The 23,164-nt window shown below is 53.4% G+C and overlaps 6 protein-coding genes across 6 annotated transcripts in view; 4 read left to right on the top strand and 2 right to left on the bottom strand.

Moving 5' to 3' along the window:
* Window positions 1–600: 600 nt before the first annotated feature.
* Window positions 601–4,791, top strand: VOLCADRAFT_104695 (uncharacterized protein; the record flags this gene model as incomplete). Its single annotated transcript, XM_002950267.1, has 8 exons — window positions 601–714; window positions 837–1,178; window positions 1,310–1,773; window positions 2,216–2,425; window positions 3,028–3,208; window positions 3,429–3,510; window positions 4,070–4,134; window positions 4,340–4,791. The coding sequence occupies 8 exons, from the start codon at window positions 601–603 to the stop codon at window positions 4,517–4,519; spliced, it is 1,638 nt and encodes a 545-aa protein (XP_002950313.1). The 3' UTR covers window positions 4,520–4,791.
* VOLCADRAFT_60417 (uncharacterized protein) lies at window positions 4,768–5,370 on the bottom strand (the record flags this gene model as incomplete). Its single annotated transcript, XM_002950394.1, has 3 exons — window positions 4,768–4,833; window positions 4,938–4,978; window positions 5,109–5,370. The coding sequence occupies 3 exons, from the start codon at window positions 5,368–5,370 to the stop codon at window positions 4,768–4,770; spliced, it is 369 nt and encodes a 122-aa protein (XP_002950440.1).
* A 337-nt stretch (window positions 5,371–5,707) lies between these two features.
* VOLCADRAFT_104697 (uncharacterized protein) lies at window positions 5,708–7,430 on the top strand (the record flags this gene model as incomplete). The annotated part of the gene is made up of 4 exons (XM_002950268.1): window positions 5,708–5,884; window positions 6,049–6,135; window positions 6,337–6,441; window positions 6,913–7,430. 4 exons carry the CDS (start codon window positions 5,708–5,710, stop codon window positions 7,000–7,002), a joined length of 459 nt encoding a protein of 152 aa, XP_002950314.1. The 3' UTR covers window positions 7,003–7,430.
* Window positions 7,431–8,887: 1,457 nt separating this feature from the next.
* Window positions 8,888–10,770, bottom strand: VOLCADRAFT_120867 (uncharacterized protein). The gene is made up of 2 exons (XM_002950395.1): window positions 9,926–10,770; window positions 8,888–9,718 (listed from the first exon to the last, which is right to left on the bottom strand). Exon 1 carries the CDS (start codon window positions 10,669–10,671, stop codon window positions 9,937–9,939), a length of 735 nt encoding a protein of 244 aa, XP_002950441.1. The 5' UTR covers window positions 10,672–10,770; the 3' UTR covers window positions 8,888–9,718; window positions 9,926–9,936.
* Window positions 10,771–11,229: 459 nt separating this feature from the next.
* On the top strand, window positions 11,230–15,953 carry mot6 (uncharacterized protein). Its single transcript, XM_002950269.1, has 10 exons — window positions 11,230–11,556; window positions 11,624–11,663; window positions 11,857–11,936; window positions 12,274–12,361; window positions 12,637–12,821; window positions 13,310–13,417; window positions 14,042–14,136; window positions 14,537–14,687; window positions 15,202–15,288; window positions 15,626–15,953. Exons 1-10 carry the CDS (start codon window positions 11,254–11,256, stop codon window positions 15,770–15,772), a joined length of 1,284 nt encoding a protein of 427 aa, XP_002950315.1. The 5' UTR covers window positions 11,230–11,253; the 3' UTR covers window positions 15,773–15,953.
* Window positions 15,954–20,342: 4,389 nt separating this feature from the next.
* Window positions 20,343–23,164, top strand: part of VOLCADRAFT_90822 (uncharacterized protein) — a gene marked incomplete at both ends in the record, with an annotated part of 5,555 nt that continues 2,733 nt past the window's right edge. The window contains 4 exons of the mRNA XM_002950270.1: window positions 20,343–20,408; window positions 20,709–20,807; window positions 21,378–21,578; window positions 22,481–23,149. Of these exons, the coding sequence (XP_002950316.1) occupies window positions 20,343–20,408; window positions 20,709–20,807; window positions 21,378–21,578; window positions 22,481–23,149 (1,035 nt within the window). The remainder of the gene's footprint in view (window positions 20,409–20,708; window positions 20,808–21,377; window positions 21,579–22,480; window positions 23,150–23,164) is intronic.

The raw sequence follows: 23,164 nt of genomic DNA on the forward strand, positions 1-23,164 counted from the left end.
TGTCTTCAATGATGTTCTGAGGTCTCACTTAGCATGTTACATTTTCTTGGACAGCTGATACGGATTCCAACGGACTGGTTGCGAGCTGTAAGCCTCACTGAAGAGAATCATAGCTGGGTTACCTGGCAGTTGCTGAGTTCGCGTTATAACTGCGTGCATACCAAAGACGACGGCACGCGCGCAAACGCGAGGCTTGTCGTGATCCAAGCGCTGCTAGATAGCACCCATATATTTCGCACATACATGGGCGTTATTTTGTGTTTGCATATCCCTAAATGCCTCCGTGAGGGGCGTGGCAACGCGCAGTTGGGTTCAGGTTGGGTTCTTTTGCTGCAACTGCGCTCTGCTCGCAGCGTCTTGCAGGAATACGGTACAACTCACGGAATTCGATACTTTTAACCATTAGCCGAAGAGACACTACAAGGGCTTGGCTGAGCGGTTCGCTTGTACGACGCCAAAAGCGCTTCACCGTTGAAAAAACACTACCCCGACCCGCAACGCGATCTACATGGATATGAATTGGAGGCGGTAGGTGATAGCAGTGCATCATATTTGGCCAGCTCAGGCGAATTGGCAGTGTAGGAGGCTCTCGCTGCTAGGATGTCGCTTTCTAATGATACGAGGCGGCTTATCCGGCAGATTATTAGGCAGGTGCATCCGGACTTGTTTGCAGCCAACCCTTATGAGCGGCAATGCAACTCAGACTCCCTGCAGGTGCGGGTTTGAACCTATGGGAGTTTCCCTTGATGCCGTGGCCACCATAATGGGTAGCAGCAGAATGGCTTAAACATGATGCATGACTTGAGAGTGGTTTGGGGTGCCGAATCGGTATGCAGGTGTTGAACGCTTACGTCGATGACCTTGCAAAAGGGCTCACTCCGCCTCCGGCGCGGCTGGAGTTCTATGTCCGCGAGGCCGGCGCCCTTATGAAGCGGGAAGCTGAGCTTCCAGATACCGGAAGCTTGGCTCCGCTTTTTTACGCGTTTGGACTTATTACCGCTGAGGAGCTGCAAGCTGCCGACCCATACGCAACAGTTCAGGACACCAATTTCCTCTCTTGGCTCCAGGAGACAGTCCACGAAGCTGTGCGAACTGCTGAACAGCATGAGCTTCTTAAATGGCGCATTAGGAAATACCGCGACACTTTACAGGAGAAGTTTTCGCTGACCGCAGTTCAGGTACGTCAGCATCCGTCCACCCGGTAGCACACTCCTGAAACACGTCTCCCTCTCCCTATCGCCACACCAACCCCCGTGTCATGGCGAACCAACCAATCTCGCAACCCACATTGCCGGCGCGCACCTGGCAGGTTGGTGCCGAGTATGCGGTCAGCTTATGCGAGCAGGAACGGCAAGTGGAGGCGCTAACTACGCTGGAATACGGCCTTAGCAGCTTGTACCAGGACGGCATGTCCTTCGAGGGTCTTAGTATTCAGCTATACCACCCAGACATGTGTCCCGTCGAATCTTATGCGTACGTGGACGAGCAAGGGGAGTACCAAATGCAGACCAGCTACATGAAGAGTTACATCGCAGATGACGGCACAGTGCACTTAGTGGCGGACAGCACGACAATACGCGAGCAGGTGAAAGCGCTGGATCTGGACCGGGCGCGCATGCTCGCCTTCGTGGCGGACTTTTGGCTGGGCCGGGTGAAGGAGCTGACGCCCGCCATCCAGGCATTGCTGGGGGTGAAGGCGGTGTGGTGCGACACGAAAACGGAACAGAACTCGCAGAAATTCGTCATCTGGGCTGGTTACTTGTTGGAGAAACGGTGGGTGGGAGTGGGGATATGCGGACATGTTGTTGATGGACAGGCTGGCGCACCGGCATATGCAGCAGGTCGCCGGCTCTACTCTCTCCCCATGGCGTGGGTGACATGCGCACCTGAAAGCTTTACGTACGTCCAGGGTGGGATGCAAGGATGTATATGAGCGGCTGCGAGGAAGGGGACGCGCCTGGGCCGCCGCGTATGCTGGCAAGGGGGGTCCATATCCTCTGGGGGCTTAAGGAGAGGAGGCCCTCGCCTATGTTGCCGTCGATGGCGTGCTCAGGCCACCCGGGCCTGACATGTCTGGGCGTCCCTCCATGTTGCGTAGTGCTCTGGTCTGGTCCGCTGCTCCATCACAACACGCTCCCTTCGCGATGAACTTTGCAGCTAAGAATAGGAAAATGTCGAGGCAAGCAAACGTTGCCCCGTGGATGCATGGGTGCAGGGAGGACATCCGGCGGCACCTGGGGGACCGGACGTTTGCATTCTCGCTCATAGTGCACTCGGAGTCCGACGGGCCGCTCATCAACTTCCATGCCTCCAGTCCCATCTTGAACGTGCGGACGGACTGCCCGCCCCAGCACCTCATTGAGTTCCTTGTCTCGGAGACGGGCATAGCCGCCAGCGAGGCAGCAACGGAAGTGCAAAGCAGTAGGTAAGAGGCCTTAGAGCAGTAGGTAAGAGGCCTTAAGTCCGAAGGGTATTGGTTGATATTTGTGGAACGTCGCTTTCGGCATAACGCCCTATACAACGAGTGTGTGGAAGGAGAAGTCGTGGTCTTTGTGAAACATCTTTCCTAGGATATTAGGGGGTGATAGGAGGTAATTGCAAGCAACCCTGAGTGCAGATGCGATAACGCGGGGGAAAGAAGGGGGTTGTTGACCGTTTCGCCGCCCTGCCTACGGTGCAAAGTGTCTGATGGGCAGGTGCAGCCTGCAGCAACAGTTGTAGGGAGCAGAGGGCGGATCTCGGGTTCCGGGTCGTGGCCCGGTGCGCCATGTGTACCACCATGCGATACACACACACACACACACATCCCATGAGTCCAAGTTTTTGCACGGTTCTATACTGATCACATCTGGAGCGATTCCGCAGTTGTATGGATGAAGCCCTGGCTCCCCCGATAGCTTTTTTTGCCGTTTATGAAGTCATGTGGCCTGAAGAAGGTTTTCGCCACAAGCTAGTCACTGATGATACACCGATGCAAGGTCAACCCCAGCAAGGCGACGCTGCTGTCTTTCGCACGTACTCTGCTAGGGAACGCGAGGAGGCGCTTTTGGAGAAGGTGCGGAAGGCGTTCGGTCTTAAGTGCATCATCAAAATCTGCATGAACGACAAGGTGCTTGAAGGGGCGCAGCGATTGCTGGAGCACGCGGACCTCATCAAGACCACGGTCAACCTTCAAGGCGCCTCCCTAGCTCTCGACGACTGCTACGAGGTGAGGAGGTGCACAGAGAGGAACGCCACGCCACCGTCGCGTCATCGAGAGAGCGATGCTGGGTCCGTGATCCATGTCAAAAGTAATGTTTTACTCTGCAGCTTGTACTCTACACTATACCGGGTTTCAGGGAAGTCCGTGCGCTGTGTGTATGATAGCATTTCCACTTTTCCCTGTCTGCGCTTGATACACAGTCGGGCTGTCGTCTCTTGCCACGCAGTTATGGGACTCGGGCTTCATTTCCGTACCGTACAACTTCAAGATCCACGAGCTGCCGTCTAGGATCAAGCTCCTGCAATCCGGTCAGCGGCTCACCGACATGTCCTCCTCGTCCAATGGTGCTTCGTCTTCACCCAGCTTGGTCGCGCGGGCTGCTGTCCCGCTGGGGGGCCTTCCGCACCGGAACAGCGCGGGGCCGCTGACGAGCGGATCGTGCTCGCTGGGCAGCCTGAGCGTCACGCGACTGCGGATAGCTCCCCAGCCACAGCCACAAACAACTCAGCGACCGAGCGGAGCTGCCCACGCCCTAGCCAACAAGCAAGCTGTTGCGTCCGTTGTGAACAATCCGGGGCGACGGGGGGGTTGCACCGCAACGCAGCGGCTTGTGGTGTAGGAGTGTGTTGTTGTTGTTGTGAGATTGCAAACTGTTTCGTTTGTTTCGTGTTTTTGGTTAGAGAGGGTTGGAAAAAGGAGTGGACCGGTGGTTAATACTTGTGTTGGTTTTTGTACGATATTCCGTGTCTTCATGTTGTTTCTTGTTACGAGTGCTTGCCGCATGCAGCATCCGCTTTCGCGTGCATGGGACTCGCTTCTGAGACATCATGTACTTCATAGGTGATATAATTCTTATCACGGTTACAGCGTATTGTGCTGCTCCCCTCGAGAGGAGACGGCAACGTGAGCGGGGTTACCGGATTGTGTGCCAGGTCCGTGCACCGTATACCACTTAACGAACGAGGAGAAAGAGCGCAGGCGTTTCACCACTCCGTTGTGGACACGGCACGCCGCGTCTTCAGCCACAGATGCGTGTGTGTGGTTAGTCGGGTGTATCGTATCTTACTTCGCATTTACACCATAGCTGGAGAATAGGCTACTTTGACGACTACTATATTGCTTATGTGCACATGACAGGTGGGCGCTGTCGGCGGTTATGCGTGTGCCTGCCTTATTACGCAGGACATTGAGCAGCATGTCGTATCGACCCTTGAGTTGCAGATAAGTCGCAGTTCAATGCGTGCACAGCATCAGTCGCTAAATTCAAGACAAGTCGGTGATTTGGTCGGTTGGACATTGTATGATGCCGCCGCCTGAAAGGTAACTACGTCACCGCCGCCGGCCCTCACCGCCCGCTCAGAGCTTTTGGACCTGAAGCCACTTCTGCACAAGAGGCAGCCCTAAAAACCTTCCCCACACCCTTCACCAGCAGGCTAGTCCGCTTTCCCTGCCTCCATCCACCGCCGCCCAGATGCAGCAAAAGCAGCAGCAGTCCATCCATCGCGCTCCTGGAACATCGTGATACAAATGATCACAGGAGCTACAAACGGAAGCGGCTTCAATTCTCATTCAGCTCCCGCGGTGAAGGGCGTGTCCTTTGACTTCCAGAGAATTACGTGGTACGTGTCAACCTGTGGCAGAAATCAAGTTGCAGGAGCCGCACTTAGAAATATGCGTCGCAGGAGCTCTGGAGGCAAGTACGGCAGGCTTTTCCCGAAAGATTGGTAGCTCGTACCTTCATGTGGATGAATTGCCGGGTTTCGTGGCTCACAGCACCTGCACGGGTAAGGCAACCAGGTGGACAGGGATTGAGGCATTTATGCATGTTGCTTTAAGGCGTGGCACGTGAGCGAGATGTGCACCCGCCGCCCCCCAACCCGCGCCCCAGAGCGCTACCACGACTTACTTGCGAAGCTCTTGCCCACAATGCAGTGGTAGACCCCCTCTGTCGCCTTTCCGCTCCCCGGATACTTCTTGTCGTATTCGTGCTTAATGTGGAACGCTATGTCCTTCAGTTGCCGATACTTATCGACCGCAACGAGCGCTATTTGCACAGCATCCTGCTCGAAGCTCTCCGGCATGTAAGATGTGATGATTTTATAATAATGTTGCCTTTGCAGCTGATATCCAGTCTGTTCCTGTGGCTCATCGACTCCTTGCTGCGCCATGCTGATAGCAGTGTCCCAAAATACCTACTTGTATGTATGTACAGTGCAACAGCAGATATGCTATAACTATTTGCACCCAGGAAAGGGAAGTAGGTCAACGTAGCTGTGCATCGAGGCGTCGACGCAGCGTAGAAGGCGACAACGTGAAGCAACGTAGCAAGCAGGTGAATGAGGACATACAAAAGCTACCTACAAAACAAATTTCGTGTGCAATGGGTATCGGCCAACGGAAGCGCGGGGCGCCTATAGTACGGCCCGTACCACAGCTCTGGTTTCTACTTGTGCAGCTATTTGCCGCAAAAATAATCCACCGCTTTATTTGAAACTACGTAAAAATATGGCCTCAAACTCGCTTCCTCTTGTGGTAGCGAGATTTCTGCTCGCTTGCCCGTTTCTTGTCGCGAGCATGACCACGTTCGCACTGCTAAAGGATAAAGTGACCGCGAGTTACGCTATAGAGCAGAACCGTGCTGTCATTAACACTCTTGGGGAGCTCGGAAAGCAGGTGCCGCAGGTGGGCAGCTCGTTCACTGTCGTGAACCCCGCAACCGACGCCGTCCTCCAGCTTGCTATGTGAGCCTCGTGCAGTACCTCACCGGCTGGCTGTGTGGCTTACTTAGTGAAACACCTATCGCACATGATCTTCCTTTCCCATTTGACCTGGGGTAACGGCGACAGGACAAGCTTGCTGTGTTCCTGGCGGTTACACAAGGGTTGGGCGGCTTCCTTATGGTATTCAACCACAAGTTTGGAGGCATCCTCCTGGTGCGTTTGACCTCCCGTCTTATTAGTACATGTCTCCAAACTTGTGTTCTACAAATTGTAAAAGTTTTCATACAAATCTGCGCGGAGTACATTCTCCGTACTCCACACGGTGCCAACGGTCCTGTAGGGACCCAGCTCGAGGTCAAGAAGCTCCTTTCAGCACTCAACAACCTCATGATCGCATTGTGAATTTCCTTGCAGGTCATGTATCTCCTGCCAATGACCCTGCTGACACACCAATTTTGGAGAGAAGAGGAATACGGCAGCGTGCAGGAGCAGCTAGACGTGCTCGTGAGATTTTTGGAGGCAAGCAGCAGTTTAGCACCTGCTCTGGGTTAATCCTGCACAAAGGTTGCATTTGACATATGGGACTGTGGCGTATTCGGCACATAGAAACTGTAAGTTTTATAGAGCGCCATGGGATTGCACCGCATAACACGCAATCACGCCTTCTTCAGTCTTCACTTAATGTACCATCTGCCTGCAAGCCGTTGTTGACGCAAACTGTCGACGTCAAGCATGCGACAGCACACATGCGCTGTGAGGAATCGCTGCCCCCTCGCCCAGAGGAGGGAACGTGGACCGCCACACCTAAAACACCACTTACCTTCCCTCTCCCCTCCTCCCCTTAATTCATATCTGATTCGGCGTTTTTTTGTTTTCCTGTTTTGTTTTACTTTATTTTACTTCTTTACCTCCGTAACCTCCTCCCAACGATCTGCTCTGCTCCGTCGCATTCCATCGCCGCATGTGGACACCTTTTCGGTTTCGTGACAGGACGCGGCCATCTTGGGCGGTCTCCTCATGTTTATAACGACAACAGACGGGGTCCCCCTCAAGGTGAAACGCAAGCCGCATCTAGACTAATAGTCTCCATCTAATAATCCTGAGCAGCCATCGCGCCCTTGGTTCCGAGAGGTTGAGAGATTGTTGTGTGCGGCTCTGTCGAGCCAATGCGACCTAGGTCGGCCTAAGTAAAGGTAAAGTCGGCCTGGCCAAATCCCACACAGTCCCACCTAGGAAGTGTCCTTACGCAGATCGTTAGCAGCAGGGTACTCACGCCTACCTCCCGTAGACACACCACGGATGGTCTCCCCCATCGATTCCCGCCAAGACTGCTATGAATTCCAGTGTATAGCCCCCGCTGTTTCAATCGATGAGTTTTAAATGAATCTAATCGCGTTTTCATCGAGTATTGAGACACCGAGGGACACTGAATGCTGCATGCCTCAATCGATTCATTCACGAATGCTGCAATGACTCTATCAATTGTTACTGTAACACTGAGAGAAACGACCTCTTCCGACTGCTTGCAAGTGCTTTGCAAAGTTCCTCGCGCCTACCCTGCAATACAGCTTCATATAGAGTGTGTGGGAAGTTTATCGATCGATGGACTGCGAATTCTATTTCGGCATCCCAAGTCTCCAGGTGGTGAAGCTCGGGCTAGCGGTCAGTGGAAATCTTCAAGCGTACGCATACATTAATGGGACAAACACACCTCGGCGACAGACAGCACATGAACAAGTCCTCAGCGCGCGCTCAGCTCCAAATTTAATCGCTCCTAATAAAAGTAACAATAAAAGGAACAAAGAAGAATGCACAGAGAAAAAAACAGCTCGTCAGTTCGGCTAAATTCCGCTCAGTTCTCGGCCGACACGGACTCAGCCCAAACTGAGCCCAACTGAGCCCCAAACATGGTCCGCTCCCCTCTCCCGTCACCCACGCTTCTTAAGCCCCCTCTTGAGCTCGCTGAAAGCGTCATGGGAAAGGTCTTCTGCGAGTTGCTTGGCAGGAATCCAAGTATCTCGTCTCGTTTGAATCCTACTTCGTACTCTAGCTTGCCTAACTTGTCAAACCTGCTTGTCTCAAATTTGCTCACTTCCACGTGCTCCTCCCCGTCTATTACTTCAATTTTTGCCTTCCTGCTACGCTAACCCCTCTTGACATTGGCTTTTGGGGCCCTACCCTCGGCTTTCTCTATCTCAGCTTTTGCATCCCCGTACTCAGCCCATTTTCCAGCTGTACAAAGCTGACATACCCTTGTCACAGTCACACATGGCTGCAACATCCTAAAAATAAGTACAGCCTTTGACAACTCTTTTGAGATACACTCAACAGGATTTCTCGGATTACTATTCAGCATAGTGGTCGGTTCTGTCCTCACATGTGTGCAACCCCGCACATCCCTAGCACCCCACCACCACCACCACCACTTTCACCGTGTCCACCACCATTACCCAAAAAGCACGCCGAAGGTTCTTGCAGGTCATTGTGCAGGTTGTCCTTACAGGTTTTCTGGTGGTTTTTTATATTTGGTATATTATTTTTTATTACCCCTCAAGGATTGCTCATCATAACCGCCGTCACCGCCACCGTCATGTGCCCTGCTGCTTCTGCCTCTGTCGCTGCCCTCCTGTCACGTGTGCCTGACCCTTGTTTAGTCTGGCTTGGTGTAGATTGGGCTGGCCTTTGCACCCCCGTTGATGATGCGAGCAAGGGAGCAGGTATTGTGATCGTCCCAAAAGCAGGTCAGTAAACCCCCGGACCATACATCAGCGGCAATTACATATGCAGTTTGGGACAGAGGCTGGCAGGTGTGCGCTGTGACTGTATCGACAGATAGCTGGCCGCGGTTGCTGGAACGTTTTTTTGGCTGTCGTTCCTCACGCTCCGGCCTTTGCAACCCTGTCGGGTCCCACTCCACTCACGTGGAGCATGAGCATGGTGCCACACAGCACTATATGTGTCGCAGCTGTCTACCTGCGGATTACAAAAACGTGACAATGTGCACATGGTCTTTGGTTACACGGAAACAGCTGTTCCCTGTTGGGTTACCGACCCAACACCCAGTCGTGCACAGCTAGGCAAACGTCCGCCAAAGCCACGCCTAACATCACAAGACCAGACACACCATGCTGAAGTCCGCGCAGTAAAGCGTCAGGAGACGCAAACTTCTTCCCAGGGGCACATCCAGGCTCAAGCTGCAAGGCCAAACCCTGAAAGCGTCCCAAAATCTTGTGCCGAGGCACGCACTGGTCCTGGCTGAAGGACCCGTATGGGGACCAGATAGGAGGTCCAGATGCTCAATATTGCAACATAGCATGCAATATGACATGCCCATACTGCAGTAGCAAGCACGCAACACACCGAACCCGCCATCAAAGCTGACCGATAAGTCATTACGGTAGTCTGCAGTTGCTGGCTCAATCTCGACCTGCACTAGCACTGGTGCTACATACAAGACCGTTGCACAATTGCTGCTCTCAATGCAGCATGCTGCCACTGCAGCGCACCTTTACGGCCTCCTTGCGTACAAACGGCTCCTTAAATCTCGTCCAATCACTCTAGCCTATCTAGATGCCGCACACCCCTGGCCTCGCTTATCAGGCAGGCAGTCCTCCGTAGCCATGATGCTGCCAGTCCCCGTTTGCCATCTGCCGGCTCTGATGACGGGCTGTTTTAAGCTCCACAAGCAAAAAACGGCCACACCACCGCCAGCCCTGGGCAGGCCAGCAAGAAGTCAAGCAGCATGAAGAGGCAGGCAGTGCATGCCTGCCCTTAAACGTCTCCGGCCTCCACAGCTCTGCAGTGCACCGTGGCAAGCGAAGGACATCCATTCAATTGCAACACTCCATTTGGTGACAAACCGTGGCACATCAGTGCACAAGAGCGTGGGGCAGCAAGGAGGCTACCCCACCCAGATGGCCCCCAGACACTCTGAGCACACTGTCTCACCGTTACCTGAGCTGACTGTCCCAACCCCGTGCCCCGTTCCTCACGCCAAACTCACCAGCCTTGCCCTCACAGCTCGGTGACGCGCTCTGCTGCAGCGATGAGCACCTTCGCAGCGGAGCGCACCGGCGTGTACACCTCCTCCACCGCGACCTGGGCCTTTAACTTGCCCAATTTGCTCTTGTCGATGGTCTTGTTGCCCAGCGGGTGCGCAAAAGCCACGCGGCGGCGGTGCCAGTCCATCACCTCCGGCCACTGCGCGATGGCAGCCTTCGCGTCGTCGGCTGAGCCCGTCAGCCGCGAGAAGGCCGCAACCAGAATGGTGGTGAGTTCGTCCTTCTCCGCGAAGCTGATGTACTTGTCGCCCAGTTTTCGGACTGCTTCGGCGACATGGTCGATCGTCCGCAGCCCAGCCTCGGCCAGCAGCGAATTCAGCTCATCGACGAGCACGACCTCCGCCTTATACAGCAGGTCCGCGAGCTGTAGGAGCTCCCCTGGCTGCGGCTCTGGTCCGGCCGTTTCACAGAGCTTGCGCCACTTTCTGGCATCTTCTGAAGTGCTGGGTGCGTCCACATCGCTGTGCTGTGCGTTCTTGTAAACAATGACGTGGTTGCGCGTGATTTCGGGTGCAGTGCCAGCGGGTAGCGCCTCGAAGACCGATAAGTCCTCTCCAGGGCTCCGCAGCGTTGACCAGAGAGTGGACACGGAGCTCACATCATGCTCAGCTCCTGTGGTATGCTTGTACACGTAACATGTGCTTTGCTTAGCGTCCGATGCCCAACCCCGGTTAGCACTTGTGGCCATCTGTGCAATGTCTTATACTATGCCCATGAAGTTTGGTTTGTAAGACGTGAACATATTTTAACAAGTGAAAAAACTGTCAAGCCGCATGCACGACTCGCGCAACTGGTCGTGCATGAGGCGTCCCATGCACCGGTAACACACATAATTTAGGAATTTTGCCGTTGTGTCGTACTATAGCACTTGTAGATTCCTCTTTGAGATGAGAATATGCACATCTGAAATCGTTGCAAAGCTGCCGCAAGTTGCGCTGCGTGACTCAGGTCTCAGCCACTTCGTTGTTTGTTGTTGATTGTTGAATAATGGCATTATTCACGCATTGCGTGCAATACTACCGGATAAAAAACTTGCATCTAATGTTCGACGACTGCCATGATTCTCATGAAGCATTGTATTGATTTCAGATGCATGATGTTACGCAACGTACTACCCATGCTGAGGATTTAAAAGTAAAGAAACCAAATGTACGGCACTCTGCGAAGGATTGAGTTTTTTCGAGTTTTTTCATGCCATCAGGGTGAAATTATGTACGCAATGTCACTGAAGATTGTAATGAGACGGAAGACATAGGTCTAACAGTAGAAAATGTCTGCCCTCAATCCGGCACGCAATGCAACTCGCGTCCAGGCGCCACCCGGTGGTCATTCATCAATTAGCTTATACGGTGATGTACCCAGTCCAAGCAAAGCTCCGCCAACGTCTCCTCCAGAGGCAGATCCTGCTGCCGAGCAACCGGGCGATGAGGTTGCGGAAGTCTCGGAAGTTGAGCAGGCAGTGCCCTTGGATGATGCTCCAGCCATGGAGGTGCTGAAGCTTCAGGCTATTGGGGCTATTGCCGCTGCGACTGACGCACCGGACGTGCGGGAGGCCATCTCGACCATGTTGAAGGTCGGTTTATAAGCAGTACACGACTGGGATGATTCGTACTATTTACTCATCCCTTTCTTATCCCCAGCAACTACAAATTTCTTCGGAAGCACAAGCAGCAAAAGCAGGTATGTCGACATGATCCATCGGGAGGCAAAGAAACCCCTCCTTGCCTCTTGACGCGTTGTGCAAACGCGTTGTGCAACATACTTTAGTCATATCAAAATCCTAATAGTTTAGATGCACGGTCCTCCTTGAAGCGTTTACTTCTGGAGCACTGTAACCCTGGCCCTCCGCTCTTCTTCTCCTGCGTTAACTTAGCGGCAGAAGCCGCACCCGAGCCGGCGCCGGTTGAGGATGAGGATGCTAAAAAAGCTGAAGTGGCCTTGGCGGCTTTCAAGGTGGGTCTTTAAATACTGTTTTACGCTCAAGTGCAGAGGCTTATGGAGGAGGCTACTTGAGTTACTACTAGCGTTATTTCGAGGAAAGCATCCTTTCTGACAGCTGCATCCGTACTATTACCACTCCTACACTGTCAAGATCACCATCGTGCTCCCAGCTTGATGCGTCACTTGAAATGATCTCCGTCGGTGCTTCCAACTGCCTAAATTCCCCATCATGTCGATTCAGATTCTGCCCTGACCCGTCATCTACTCGGAGCAAATCATGTACTTTACCTTAAAACCTATCTACAACAATCCTATATTTCACCCAAAACCTAATGGCTGAAATGCCCAGGCCGCACTGAAGCTTCGCGGGACGCACGGAATTATCAGTGTCGGCAAGAAATTCCGCTCCATGGATGACGATGGAAACCACAAGCTGAGTGAGTTGGATAGATTTAGTTTGAGATCTTACATAGGTAGGCTGTCGTATTACTGAGAAATGTACGATTGCTGTACGACCCGTCGGCGATAACCATGGGCGTTAGGATTTATGGATTCTTATAGCGGCATCGTGACAAATTTGGGCTCCCGTGTTTCTCATACGCGCAAGGCCCCGCCGCATGCAATACACGCTGTCAGCCCCGCACGTCGTCTTACACGCTGCTATGTGCTAACGAACAACCCTTTTGTCGTACCGAACATGAACGGAATGCAGCATACGACGAGTTCAAGAAGGGCTTACATGAGTTAAAACTGCACCTGTCCGAGGCTGACTTGATGCGCCTGTTCCGTCGCTTCGATCGGGATGCCAGCGGCTTCATTAGCTTTGACGAGCTGCTGGAGGGGCTCCGAGGGGAGCTCAGCGAACGCCGACTGGACATGGTCAAGCGCTGCTTCAAAGTGCGGTGCTTTGTGGCGTTGGGAAGGGCACGGATGATGATGATGACGATGTTGATGAGGCATATGGGAATATGAGCGCTGCATAGACATGGAGTAGTAGAGGCGCTGTTAGCTGTCGAAAGCGAACCCAAATCGGAGACTTTGACCCAGATCGAAATCGTTGACCCAGATCAGAAACGCCAGTAGAAAGGTGCCATGAGGCCCCAAATCACAACGACACCCCTCTCCCTTACCAGCCCCTTATACCTGTTGCTCCCCGCTTCCGGTGAGCAGGTGGTTTACCCGCTGCGTGCATGCCCCTACATATGCACTGTGTCCTTGTAATGATTTTATTTATATCGAGCTTGCTCTTGTTTAGTAGTTTGCGAACACGGTTTACTGATGATCGGCTGTCGTTGAGTTGTAGAGTGTTACGTCGTGAATACCCTCAGTTGTTCATCAACAGTACTGAGTCTGAATCGGGTTTGTATTATTGCCTCCCCTCTCAGGTTCTGGATACCACTGGCGACGGCAAGGTGTCTCTGGCGGACCTGGAGCGCCGCTACGACGCATCGCGTCACCCGGACGTCATCGCGGGGGTCAAGTCCCAGCGCATGGTGGGACTGGGGTAGGGAAGTGGTGGGTAGGGAGCTGTGAGCGCGGACATGCGCGATCTAGAGGCAACGAGCTACAAACAATAATCTTGTGATTGGAGAAGGCGGCAGGGCACGTAGGCTGGATAGGAATTAAACAAGGGTTTGAGAGCTTGAGCTCGCACGCAAGGAGGAGGAGCTCTCGCATGTGGGTCATACGCGTATAGGTGTGAGTTATCATCATCAGCTACGCCGACCATGATCTTCTGACCTCCAGAGGTGACCATCATGTAAGGTGCCACACTGCTCTTCAACAGGCGCCCTTGGCGCTATTTGACAGGCTGTGTGGCATAGGAATCTGAATCCTAAGCCATTTGTTGTTGGGAGCTGAAGTTAGTGTTCGCATGTTGCGATGCACTCAGATCACCTTGCTCGACATTGCGACGTCACCTGAGCCATATCGGGCATGGTAGCTCCCGAAGCCATGATGACGGCTGGCTTGCCACGGATTTATGCGTTGGTGTCGTCACACAACGCATACAACATTACATGCAGACATACAGACATACAAATGCGTTGTGTTGTACATCTTGGGGTAAAAGCCTGGACTGCCTAAAAGGCTGCAGTGCTCGCGTGTTATGTCTACAGGTTCTGTTGGAGTTCCTCGGCGTGTTTGAGTCGGCGGGCGGTGGCGCCAAGGGGGACGGTCAGGTGGACTTTAACGAGTTCAAGACCTACTATACGTGAGTACCTGTCAGCAACGGCCTTGCATGTTTGTAAAACTGAACAGCAGCAGCAGCAGCAACAGCAACAGCAGCAGGGGGGATACAACACTGTTTGTTATGGATGTTGAGTTCACGGCTGCGCCTCTGTTGCGCGGTCCATATGGAAAATCGAGCAGAGGCTCCCTCACCCCCACCCACGAGGTCGTCACGCCCTGTTACCTCCCCGGGAGCCCCGTGGCAAATGATTTGCCATGACGACGATGATGATGATGATGATGACGACGATGATGACGACGATGATGATGATGATGATGTATGACGATGACGACGCAGAAGCTCTTATCCTGTGTTGCTGTCCGTCCCGGTTCCCTGCCCTATATCCTCGTGCTCGCCTCCTACACGTGCTGTGGCCTTTCAGCTTGATCTCCGCCAACATTGACGAGGGCAAAAGCGGTGACGACTACTTTGAGCTCATGATGCGCAACGTGTGGCACGTCAGCGGCGGTGAGGGCTGGTGCGCTAATACGAGCTGCAAACGGGTGTTGGTGGTGCTTGAGGACGATTCGCAGGTAAGGAACGGAACTGGCACAAGGCCCCTAAAGGAGAGGGTGCATGGAGCCTGTACCCTAATTTTAGAGTACACAGATGGTTTGTGGGTTGCACCTAACAACATCCTGAATGCTTTGCGTGGTCTCTGGGTGGTGTGTCTGCTGGCGGGCATTTTGTATGGATAGGCCGCTACGGGTTTTTGCTTTGCTGTCTGCGATGTCCCCTCCCACCAGAGCCTGGTTAGGCTTCGTTACATAGTTACTCGCGCCTCCGAAAGACCCAACGCAACTCCCACATACCTGTTGGGCTTTCTGCAGTCGGTACCTGTTTGTTGTTCCTCAATCCTTACCCGTTTTGTTGTTCCTGATCCTAATGCTTTTCAACATAACAACCCAGAAATTGTTTTTCATGGCAGCTCAGGACGCTGTTCCGTTTGTTTCGGGTTGTTTTGCGCATAGGGCTCTCCTCATCCGAAATCACTTCCTCTGTTCTCATTTAACAGCCCGCCTGTGCATCCCGCTGTACACCGCTCAGAAAGTGGTCGAGGTGACGGATGACTTTGACGTGGACGTGAAGGACCCGGTCGCTGTGAAGGCTAAGCTGGTCGAGCAGGGCCTGAAGGTGAGATGAAGGGGGGAGAGATGGAGCCTCCTGCAGAGGAGGAAAAAAGAAATAGCAGATGGTGGTGGTGATGGGTTCCATGGATTCAGAGGTGGGAACGAGGGGGGATTCAACAGTGAAATGGAAGAGGGAGCATTTGCTAACTGGCAGAGTCGGGGTCGGGAGCTTCTTAAAATGCGACCTGAGCGAGGGCTGGCTGCCGTCAACCCGAAGCAGCATAATGCTGGCAAACCCTAGGGACTCAGACCCATGCCCTTTCTGCTACTTGTACGTGCTACTTGTAGATGCGGTGCTCTGTGCTGTGCTGTGCTGCTGCCGCGCGTGTACATCTTTGCAGGGCATCAAGAATGTGGCGCTGTACGGGGACATGAACGTGCCGTCGTCTCCCTCGCCCGCCACGCCCGCGGACGCGACGGCTTCCCCCCGCATCGGTCGGCGGATGCATTTCCCCGAGCACGTCAAGAGCAGTATCGTCTTTGGCTGAGGGGGCTTGCTGCGTGCTGTGCATAAGGCACACTTAAAAACTAGACCGATCTTCAACCCCTTGGATTGTTTGGTCCTGTGACATTGCGTCGACGCGCTGTGAAGAGGTGCATGCAGACTAACAAACGGAGGCAGAAACGGCCTGCTGTGATACCCAAAACCCAGCAAATGTACATACGTGCACAAGCAGCCGCGGTTCAGTGCGAGAGCGAGCGTGTGGTTGCGAAAGCCAACGCAGAGCACGAGCAATCAAGCATGCATCGCCCTGGGCAGCAACACAGCTGCAATGCGCTGGGGGCCAACCATACTAGCGTCTGCAGGTGGGGGGGCTCGCTGGTGCCGCGGCTGGAAGCGTGGGTGCGGAATTCCTGCAGCTCTTCGGATTCTTACCGGCAAGGCGAGGCGCTCTGTGACATCTCATGCTATCTAGCCGGGATGGGGTTGTTGCGTCCATGCGGGTCGTGTCTCGGACTTATTGCTAATTTTGCATTACCTGGTGGATTGTTTGTTTGGACGGGGCGTGCGACTCGTGACCTGGGACGTGTGAGGGCAAGAGGACGCGTGGCTGGAACACTTAAGTTCACATTGTTCGCGGGTGGCGTGCGAGACTCAACAACCACGTTTTGGAAGCTACGCGCGGAGATGTACCCTACTTCTTACCTGTCCGCTTGATGATTACCTTCACTTTTACAAGCATGGTTCTTTGGTCGTTTGCTGAGCTGGACGAACCGTGCTCGAACGCTTGAACTGGGCCTAAGTAAGGTGTGTGCTGGTGCAGATGGCCTGGGAGGATTCAGCCATGGGTGGTCGTGTGTGATTGGATACGAACGCTTTGTCAGAATGCATGCGCTGTGAGCAGGGGTACTCTCGTCCTCGCTGTTTGGTGCGTGAACCGCCGTGAGGCTACCGTCGTGGCCCACCCATTCTTTGGCAAGCGAGGACCTGCCGGGTCGTAACCTTTGCACATACGGTTGTTAGGATGTCGCACCTGCACTGTTGGCAGGTGCACACATACATACACACGTACACGTGTGCGCAGCACGAGAAAAGTGCGGAGGTATAGCTGGGATGGCGGGATGCAATTGTTACGGATGCGATCTGTTCGATCACTGTGGATGGACCTGTGCGGCTGCGAGGATGCAAGGCAACGGTATCCCAGCGGCTGTGTGCCGCGCCGTATATACAGGGGGTTGTTTTACCTTGCAACCAGCAAAATACATACATACATACGTTTGTCCATACCAGTGAACCTCTATTTGCCGAAGGACAAGAGTAGCGAGTAGCATGTAGGCAGGCGCTGACGGTTCCGCCTGTAACGTGCTTGCGATGGCTTTAATAACATCATTTCAACCGAAAGGACAGCGCAAGAGCGCAGGGGCTTAAGGAAGCGGATGGGATCAGCAATGCATGAACAACGGCGCGTGAACAACGCATCCGCCCGGCAGCAGTGGATCTCTTTCCCATTGCGTAAGGCCGCGGTTGTAAAGACGCGGTATAACACTGATAGAAAATAATTCGTGCTAGCAAGCCACTTCATGGTCTTTGCTAGAACTCACACGAGTTTTCATGCGCAACAACTAAGACGGCCATTCCGTCGATCAAGCTGCCGTACCTAGGTCGCTGGCAAATCCGAAAAGGTCGATTTGGCGCAACTTGGCTGCGTCGTCATCACGCCCTCCTAACGTGAGTCACTTGATCCACGAGAGTCGCCTAATTCACGTTAGTCTTTGGATTTACAAAGCTTTGGCTGATGCAAAAATGTACAGACGGTCGAAAAGGATTAGAAGACAGAACATCGTTGAAGAGGAACTCCTAAGGCTACGGCTGGTGAAGTTGGTCGCCGAGACTGAGCACGTATGTCCGGTGCCGTCTTCAGTTTTTCGCTTCTCTGTGGCATGACCTTTCCCCAGCAGGCTGCATGACCTGCGCATCCCCCCCGGCGCTTTCCTACCGTCATGGCGTCCCTGTTTAAATTGATCTCTGACGAGAAAGCGTTTTTACTTTTTCGTAGGGTCCTATCGTTGCGCGGATTCTTCCGCCATATGGGGGGAAAGGCGCTGCTGACGGGCAGCTGTACCGGCAGGCGTGCAACCTGCTGAAAAAGGCGTTCCGCGACAACGCCTCACAGGTGCGGTGACCATCACTGCTTGTGCAGCACCACCCGCTGTACAAGAACCCGAGCTCGCCGAGATAACCGGGAACGGCGGAGGGACGTTTATTTTGTACGGCCGTACTTCATCTTCAAACTTTTCATCGTCTATAGATCCTGCCCGATACATGGGCACGATTTTACCTACAGACGGTAAAAAATATACAGATAATACTGTTAATACTGAGTTTCGGCTTAGCTGCTAAGTCGCACAGCTTCGGCATTTCGTGCCAAAGTCTTTCTACCTACCTGTCTGCTTATCCTTATCTTACTCAGGCTGTTCGGTGATGTGATGCGGTACGATAGCGGCAGCCTGCCAGGCTGGATGCATGCATGCTTACCACATCTATCCCGTTTTGATCTGTTTGTGCCGTACAGATTGAAGCCGCCGTATACCATAAACACGGTGGCAGTACCGACCGGTGAGATGTCGGAATCCATGAGGCTTATGGCTGGGATGGCAAGTGACAGATGCTAGTCACCTGTGTAATTCTTTGTGCCTTATGTGATGCATTTAATGCGTTATGCTGCTGGCTCTGTTGGGTGTAAAACTACTCGCCACGGATAAGCGTGTGTGGCGCTGGTGTTCATCATCGCACTGCAGGTGTATACATGCATTGTATGCACTCGTGGAACGCCACCACTTAGCATCTTCTTAATATCATCTTAATATCATCTTAGTGCCACCCAATTCATATGTCCTTCATAGCTACTTGGTAACATTCTTAATAGGCCGCTTAGTAGATCTACTGATCACTTAGTATCATGTTACATACCGTAGTGACAGGAAATGTTCGTGATTTTAATTTCGTTACGGCATCACGAAATTATGTCACATATAAATTACAAGCTGTTCCAGGCGATGGTCGTCACGAATATATGTGTGCTTCGAAGCCAAATCGTATAATGCCTTCAACACAGTAATTACTCGTCGAATTCCACTTTCCTGGCCATATATACATCCATAGTAATTGAACGGACATGGATCCGAGGGCCAAGCGGCCTAAGCAACAAAGCCTCCTTCAATGCGGACTCTTCACACTTGCTCGCGGCGCCCCAGCTACGGATAGAGCTGGTTTTGCCGCTCCTAAATAACCGTGCATGCATTGGCCAGCTTTTGCGTCAATCGGCGTTCTGAGTCGGACCCATTAACGAATATTGCAGGCACCGTTGCTCCGGTTGCGTTGGCTTCTCACGAATTCAACAGTTTCACCAATAATTTCGGGTGTAATTTTGAGGGTGTCTGAAACAATAAAATCACGAACATTTCCTGTCACTACGGTACTAACTGCCCTCGAAGCGCTTAGTACCGAATACTAAGTCCTTCAAACAAATATTAAGTAACATTTATTATTAGTAATATTATACCAAGCACTGGGTACCAAGTATTTGCGAAGTACTGTAAATAAATATACAGTACACATGTTAGAAGTGCGTAGGACTGACTGTCAAGTACTTCATAAATGTCAACACTACACCAGCTACTGACATACTAAGGTGCTGATCCGACTGCTGTCAGACACACTATCCTAAAAGCACTCGAGTTCACACAATAACATGAATAGCCGGTCGCTATGTTCAGCCTGCACCTAGTGTCATCCTATACCCACACGTCTTTTACCTTCAACCGCCGTGCTGTACGGTGCATCTCTCATACTGTGCACGCAGGGGCGCCTGCCTGGCCGCCGGGGTGTGGGTTGGAAGCAAACTCGTTTGTGCGACAACCACACACCTCCATCTTCCCGGGGCGGGGGCAAAGCATGGATCTCATGTACAGGTGTGAATGTTTCCGCGCTATGTGATTTATCCCCACGCCACCCGTACCCCCACGCCACCTCACACGCCACACATATGCAAACGCACACGCACAACATACACCAATTCATTGCATTATACTATATTTGGATAGAGTCGATATGATGTATAGGCTCCTCCACCTTATTATAAAACACATCTATCATACATATGCGAGTACACAAGTTAAGTAACAACACAACACGACATACATAATGTTGTTGTTACAGGGTGGGAGGCTTCTGGGCCACTTGGACACATTGTCATTTCTACGATTAATCACCACACAGCACTATCCACCATTACCACACTGTACTACGCCATACGAACTGGAGGTCCAAGGCGGTGATCCTGCCTTCTAGGATCCATCCTCACCCATTCACCCGAACATCCGTAGAGACAGAGGGTTCAACAATCGCCACCAATCCAGCGTGCGAATCTCGATCCATTAACCGAGTTCTCAACCCCATATCGCAGCAGCAACAGCAGCAGCAGCCATAATCTCTCTGGTCTGGTTGACACCACTGTCTTAGTCAGTTCTGGATTCGATCCCTGGGGAGACCCCCGACATTGTCGGGAGCGTGAGATTATGGCTAGCTGCTGAGATGCAGAGTTGAGAACTCGGTTAATGGATCGAGATTCGCACGCTGGATTGGTGGCGATTGTTGAACCCTCTGTCTCTACGGATGTTCGGGTGAATGGGTGAGGATGGATCCTAGAAGGCAGGATCACCGCCTTGGACCTCCAGTTCGTATGGCGTAGTACAGTGTGGTAATGGTGGATAGTGCTGTATGGCATGATCATCTCAAGCTCCCGACAGTGCGGGGGGTTCTACCCAGATATCGAACAATGCAACGTATGCACGGCCACTTCTGCAGTGCTTTTATCGTCCTCCTGCAATCATTTCCCTCGTTCATTGCTCCCTCACTGCTCCACCTCCATCTGGGCCGTGCTGCTGCTGCTGCCTGGCACTGCATGGGCCCATGGCGAACAGATCCTCTTCCAGGCGACCGCTGAAGGTCATCGCCGAATGGGCTTGGGGCGGCTGCTGACCCGGATCATCCAGGAGGCCGCGGTGGCGGCCAACCACCAGGTGCGTGAGGAGCACGCATGTGCACAAGCATGTACATATGTAGGTGGGTAGGTAGGTGGGTAGGTAGGTAGGTGGGTAGGTAGGTGGGTAGGTAGGTAGGTGGGTAGGTAGGTAGGTAGGTAGGTGGGTGGGTAGGTAGGCATATACCTGGCTTAAATTATCGTCGAAGGCAAACAGAACGCCCCAACATGCCACCAGCAGCGAATTGAATGCATATGTACATCCTATGCATGTATGTACGTATGTATGTCCTATGTGCGCCCCGGTTGCATATAACTGTATGTGGTGTTTTACGTACTGGCAACCGAGTGGCATATTGGTAGCCGTGCATGTATGTGCTCATATTTGTGATCGTATTTGCGTTTTCATGTCTCACGACATGAATACCCGTACTGTATGTATGTTCCACTGCGACACCTGTCTGTATTCTGTTTGTACCCCTGTCCTTCAAACTAGCAGTTATCGCGCTTCTTAATAGTACACACACACATACACGCACACACTCTCATACCTGCATGCCTGCTGCGGGCTGATGATGATTTTGCGGATGATGATCGCCCCTTAACCCAGTACGTAGCGGTCTCCGTGGTCGATAAGGCTGTGATGGAGTATTGGCATCAGAGGCTGGGCTTCCAAGGGGAACCATATTTTAAAAAGGCAGGCCGCGGGGCAGAAGCGTGTTTCAAGGCCATCGAAGCCGAGTGTCAGCGGAACCTGGCGGCCCGCGTGCTCGTCCATCCGGCCGTGAACGAGGACGCCGCAAAAACCATGGTGAGGCCTGTTTTGCAATAGTAGCACCTGTACATAGTACGGCACACATATATCGTCTACAGATACGCGCTAATAACGTACTTCGCCAGCATCTTGAGAGGGGCGTTGTAGCAGCTGGTACACAGTACGGCGCTATAAATACGCGCAGAGCGCGACCACCAGCAACTCGAGAGACCTTTTCAGCGGTCAGCTGCTACAGGCGTTTTCACCGGCTACGACAGGTCGCAGTAGCAGATGTGAGAGCGTTAGCACGTACGACACGCCCGGCTGGTCCACATGGACAGCCACGTGGATCGATAAGAGATGTTGCCAACACCAGAGCCGCTATCTGTCCGATGCACGGGTGGTCAGTGCGCGCATCAGTGGAGCATGCAGTGGTGTGCGTGCGTGCGGACGTATGTATGTATGATGTTGTTACTGGGTGGTATAGCTTCACCAGCGGCCCCCTTTCCCTTGGAGGCAGTTCCCTGCTCTCCCCTGCGAGAGGGGCACCCTAATCCATTGAACCCATCCGACTTCAGAATGCATTCGTTGGGTTCAGCAACTCACCTCCAGAATCCAACCAAATCTAGCAGATCAACGGCGCCACTATTTAGTACCTGGTCAGCTCGCAAGTTGATATTATCACGTCCTACACCGTCCATATGATGGGGGGCCACCTCCCAATACAACACCCGTCACACACTGAGGGGTCGGCAGGCGGATTTGAACTCGGAAGCTCAGGCCTTAACTTCTGCCATTCACCTGCAGTATGGATGTATGGATGGAGCTGCTGCTCTGCACCTTGGGACTGCTCAGTAGAAGCGCAACCGTGCCGCACTATCGGCAATATGACTGCTGTTAGCCCACTCTGTGAGTGTGTGCGTGTATGTTGCATATTCGCTGTGACGAGCCCTGTGCAGGTTCTACAGGCGGTTCAGACGCTCCATTACGGGAGACTCGTAATGGCGGTGCGGAGTGAGGATGAGAATGGTGCAGCGAGTACGGCAGCCCTCCCGAAAGAGGTGGGAGAGCCGGAGATGGCAGTAGTGCAGGTACCACAACCGCCGGTAGAGGCACTACTGCGAGCATCGGAGATGTCACCGCCGCCGCCGCCGCTAGCAGCGGAGGTGTCGCCACCGCCACCGCAGCCAGCAGCGGAGGTGTCACCGCCGCCGCCGCCGCCAGCAGCAGAGGTGTCACCAAAACCGCCGCCGCCAGCAGCGGAGGTGTCACCACCGCCACCGCCGCCAGCAGCGGAGGTGTCACCGCCGCCGCCGCCGCCAGCAGCAGAGGTGTCACCAAAACCGCCGCCGCCGCCAGCAGCGGTGGTGTCGCCTTCGCCGCCGCTAGCAGCGGAGGTATCACCACCGCCGCCGCCGCCAGCAGCGGAGGTGTCGCCACAACCGCCGCCGCCAGCAGCGGAGGTGTCACCACCGCCGCCGCCGCCAGCAGCGGAGGTGTCACCACCGCCGCCGCCGCCAGCAGCGGAGGTGTCACCGCCGCCGCCGCCGCCAGCAGCGGTGGTGTCGCCTTCGCCGCCGCCGCCAGCAGCGGCGGTGTCACCACCGCCGCCGCCGCCAGCAGCGGAGGTGTCGCCACAACCG

This window comes from Volvox carteri, assembly GCF_000143455.1.
Source record: "Volvox carteri f. nagariensis unplaced genomic scaffold VOLCAscaffold_18, whole genome shotgun sequence".
Taxonomy (NCBI): Eukaryota; Viridiplantae; Chlorophyta; class Chlorophyceae; order Chlamydomonadales; family Volvocaceae; genus Volvox; species Volvox carteri.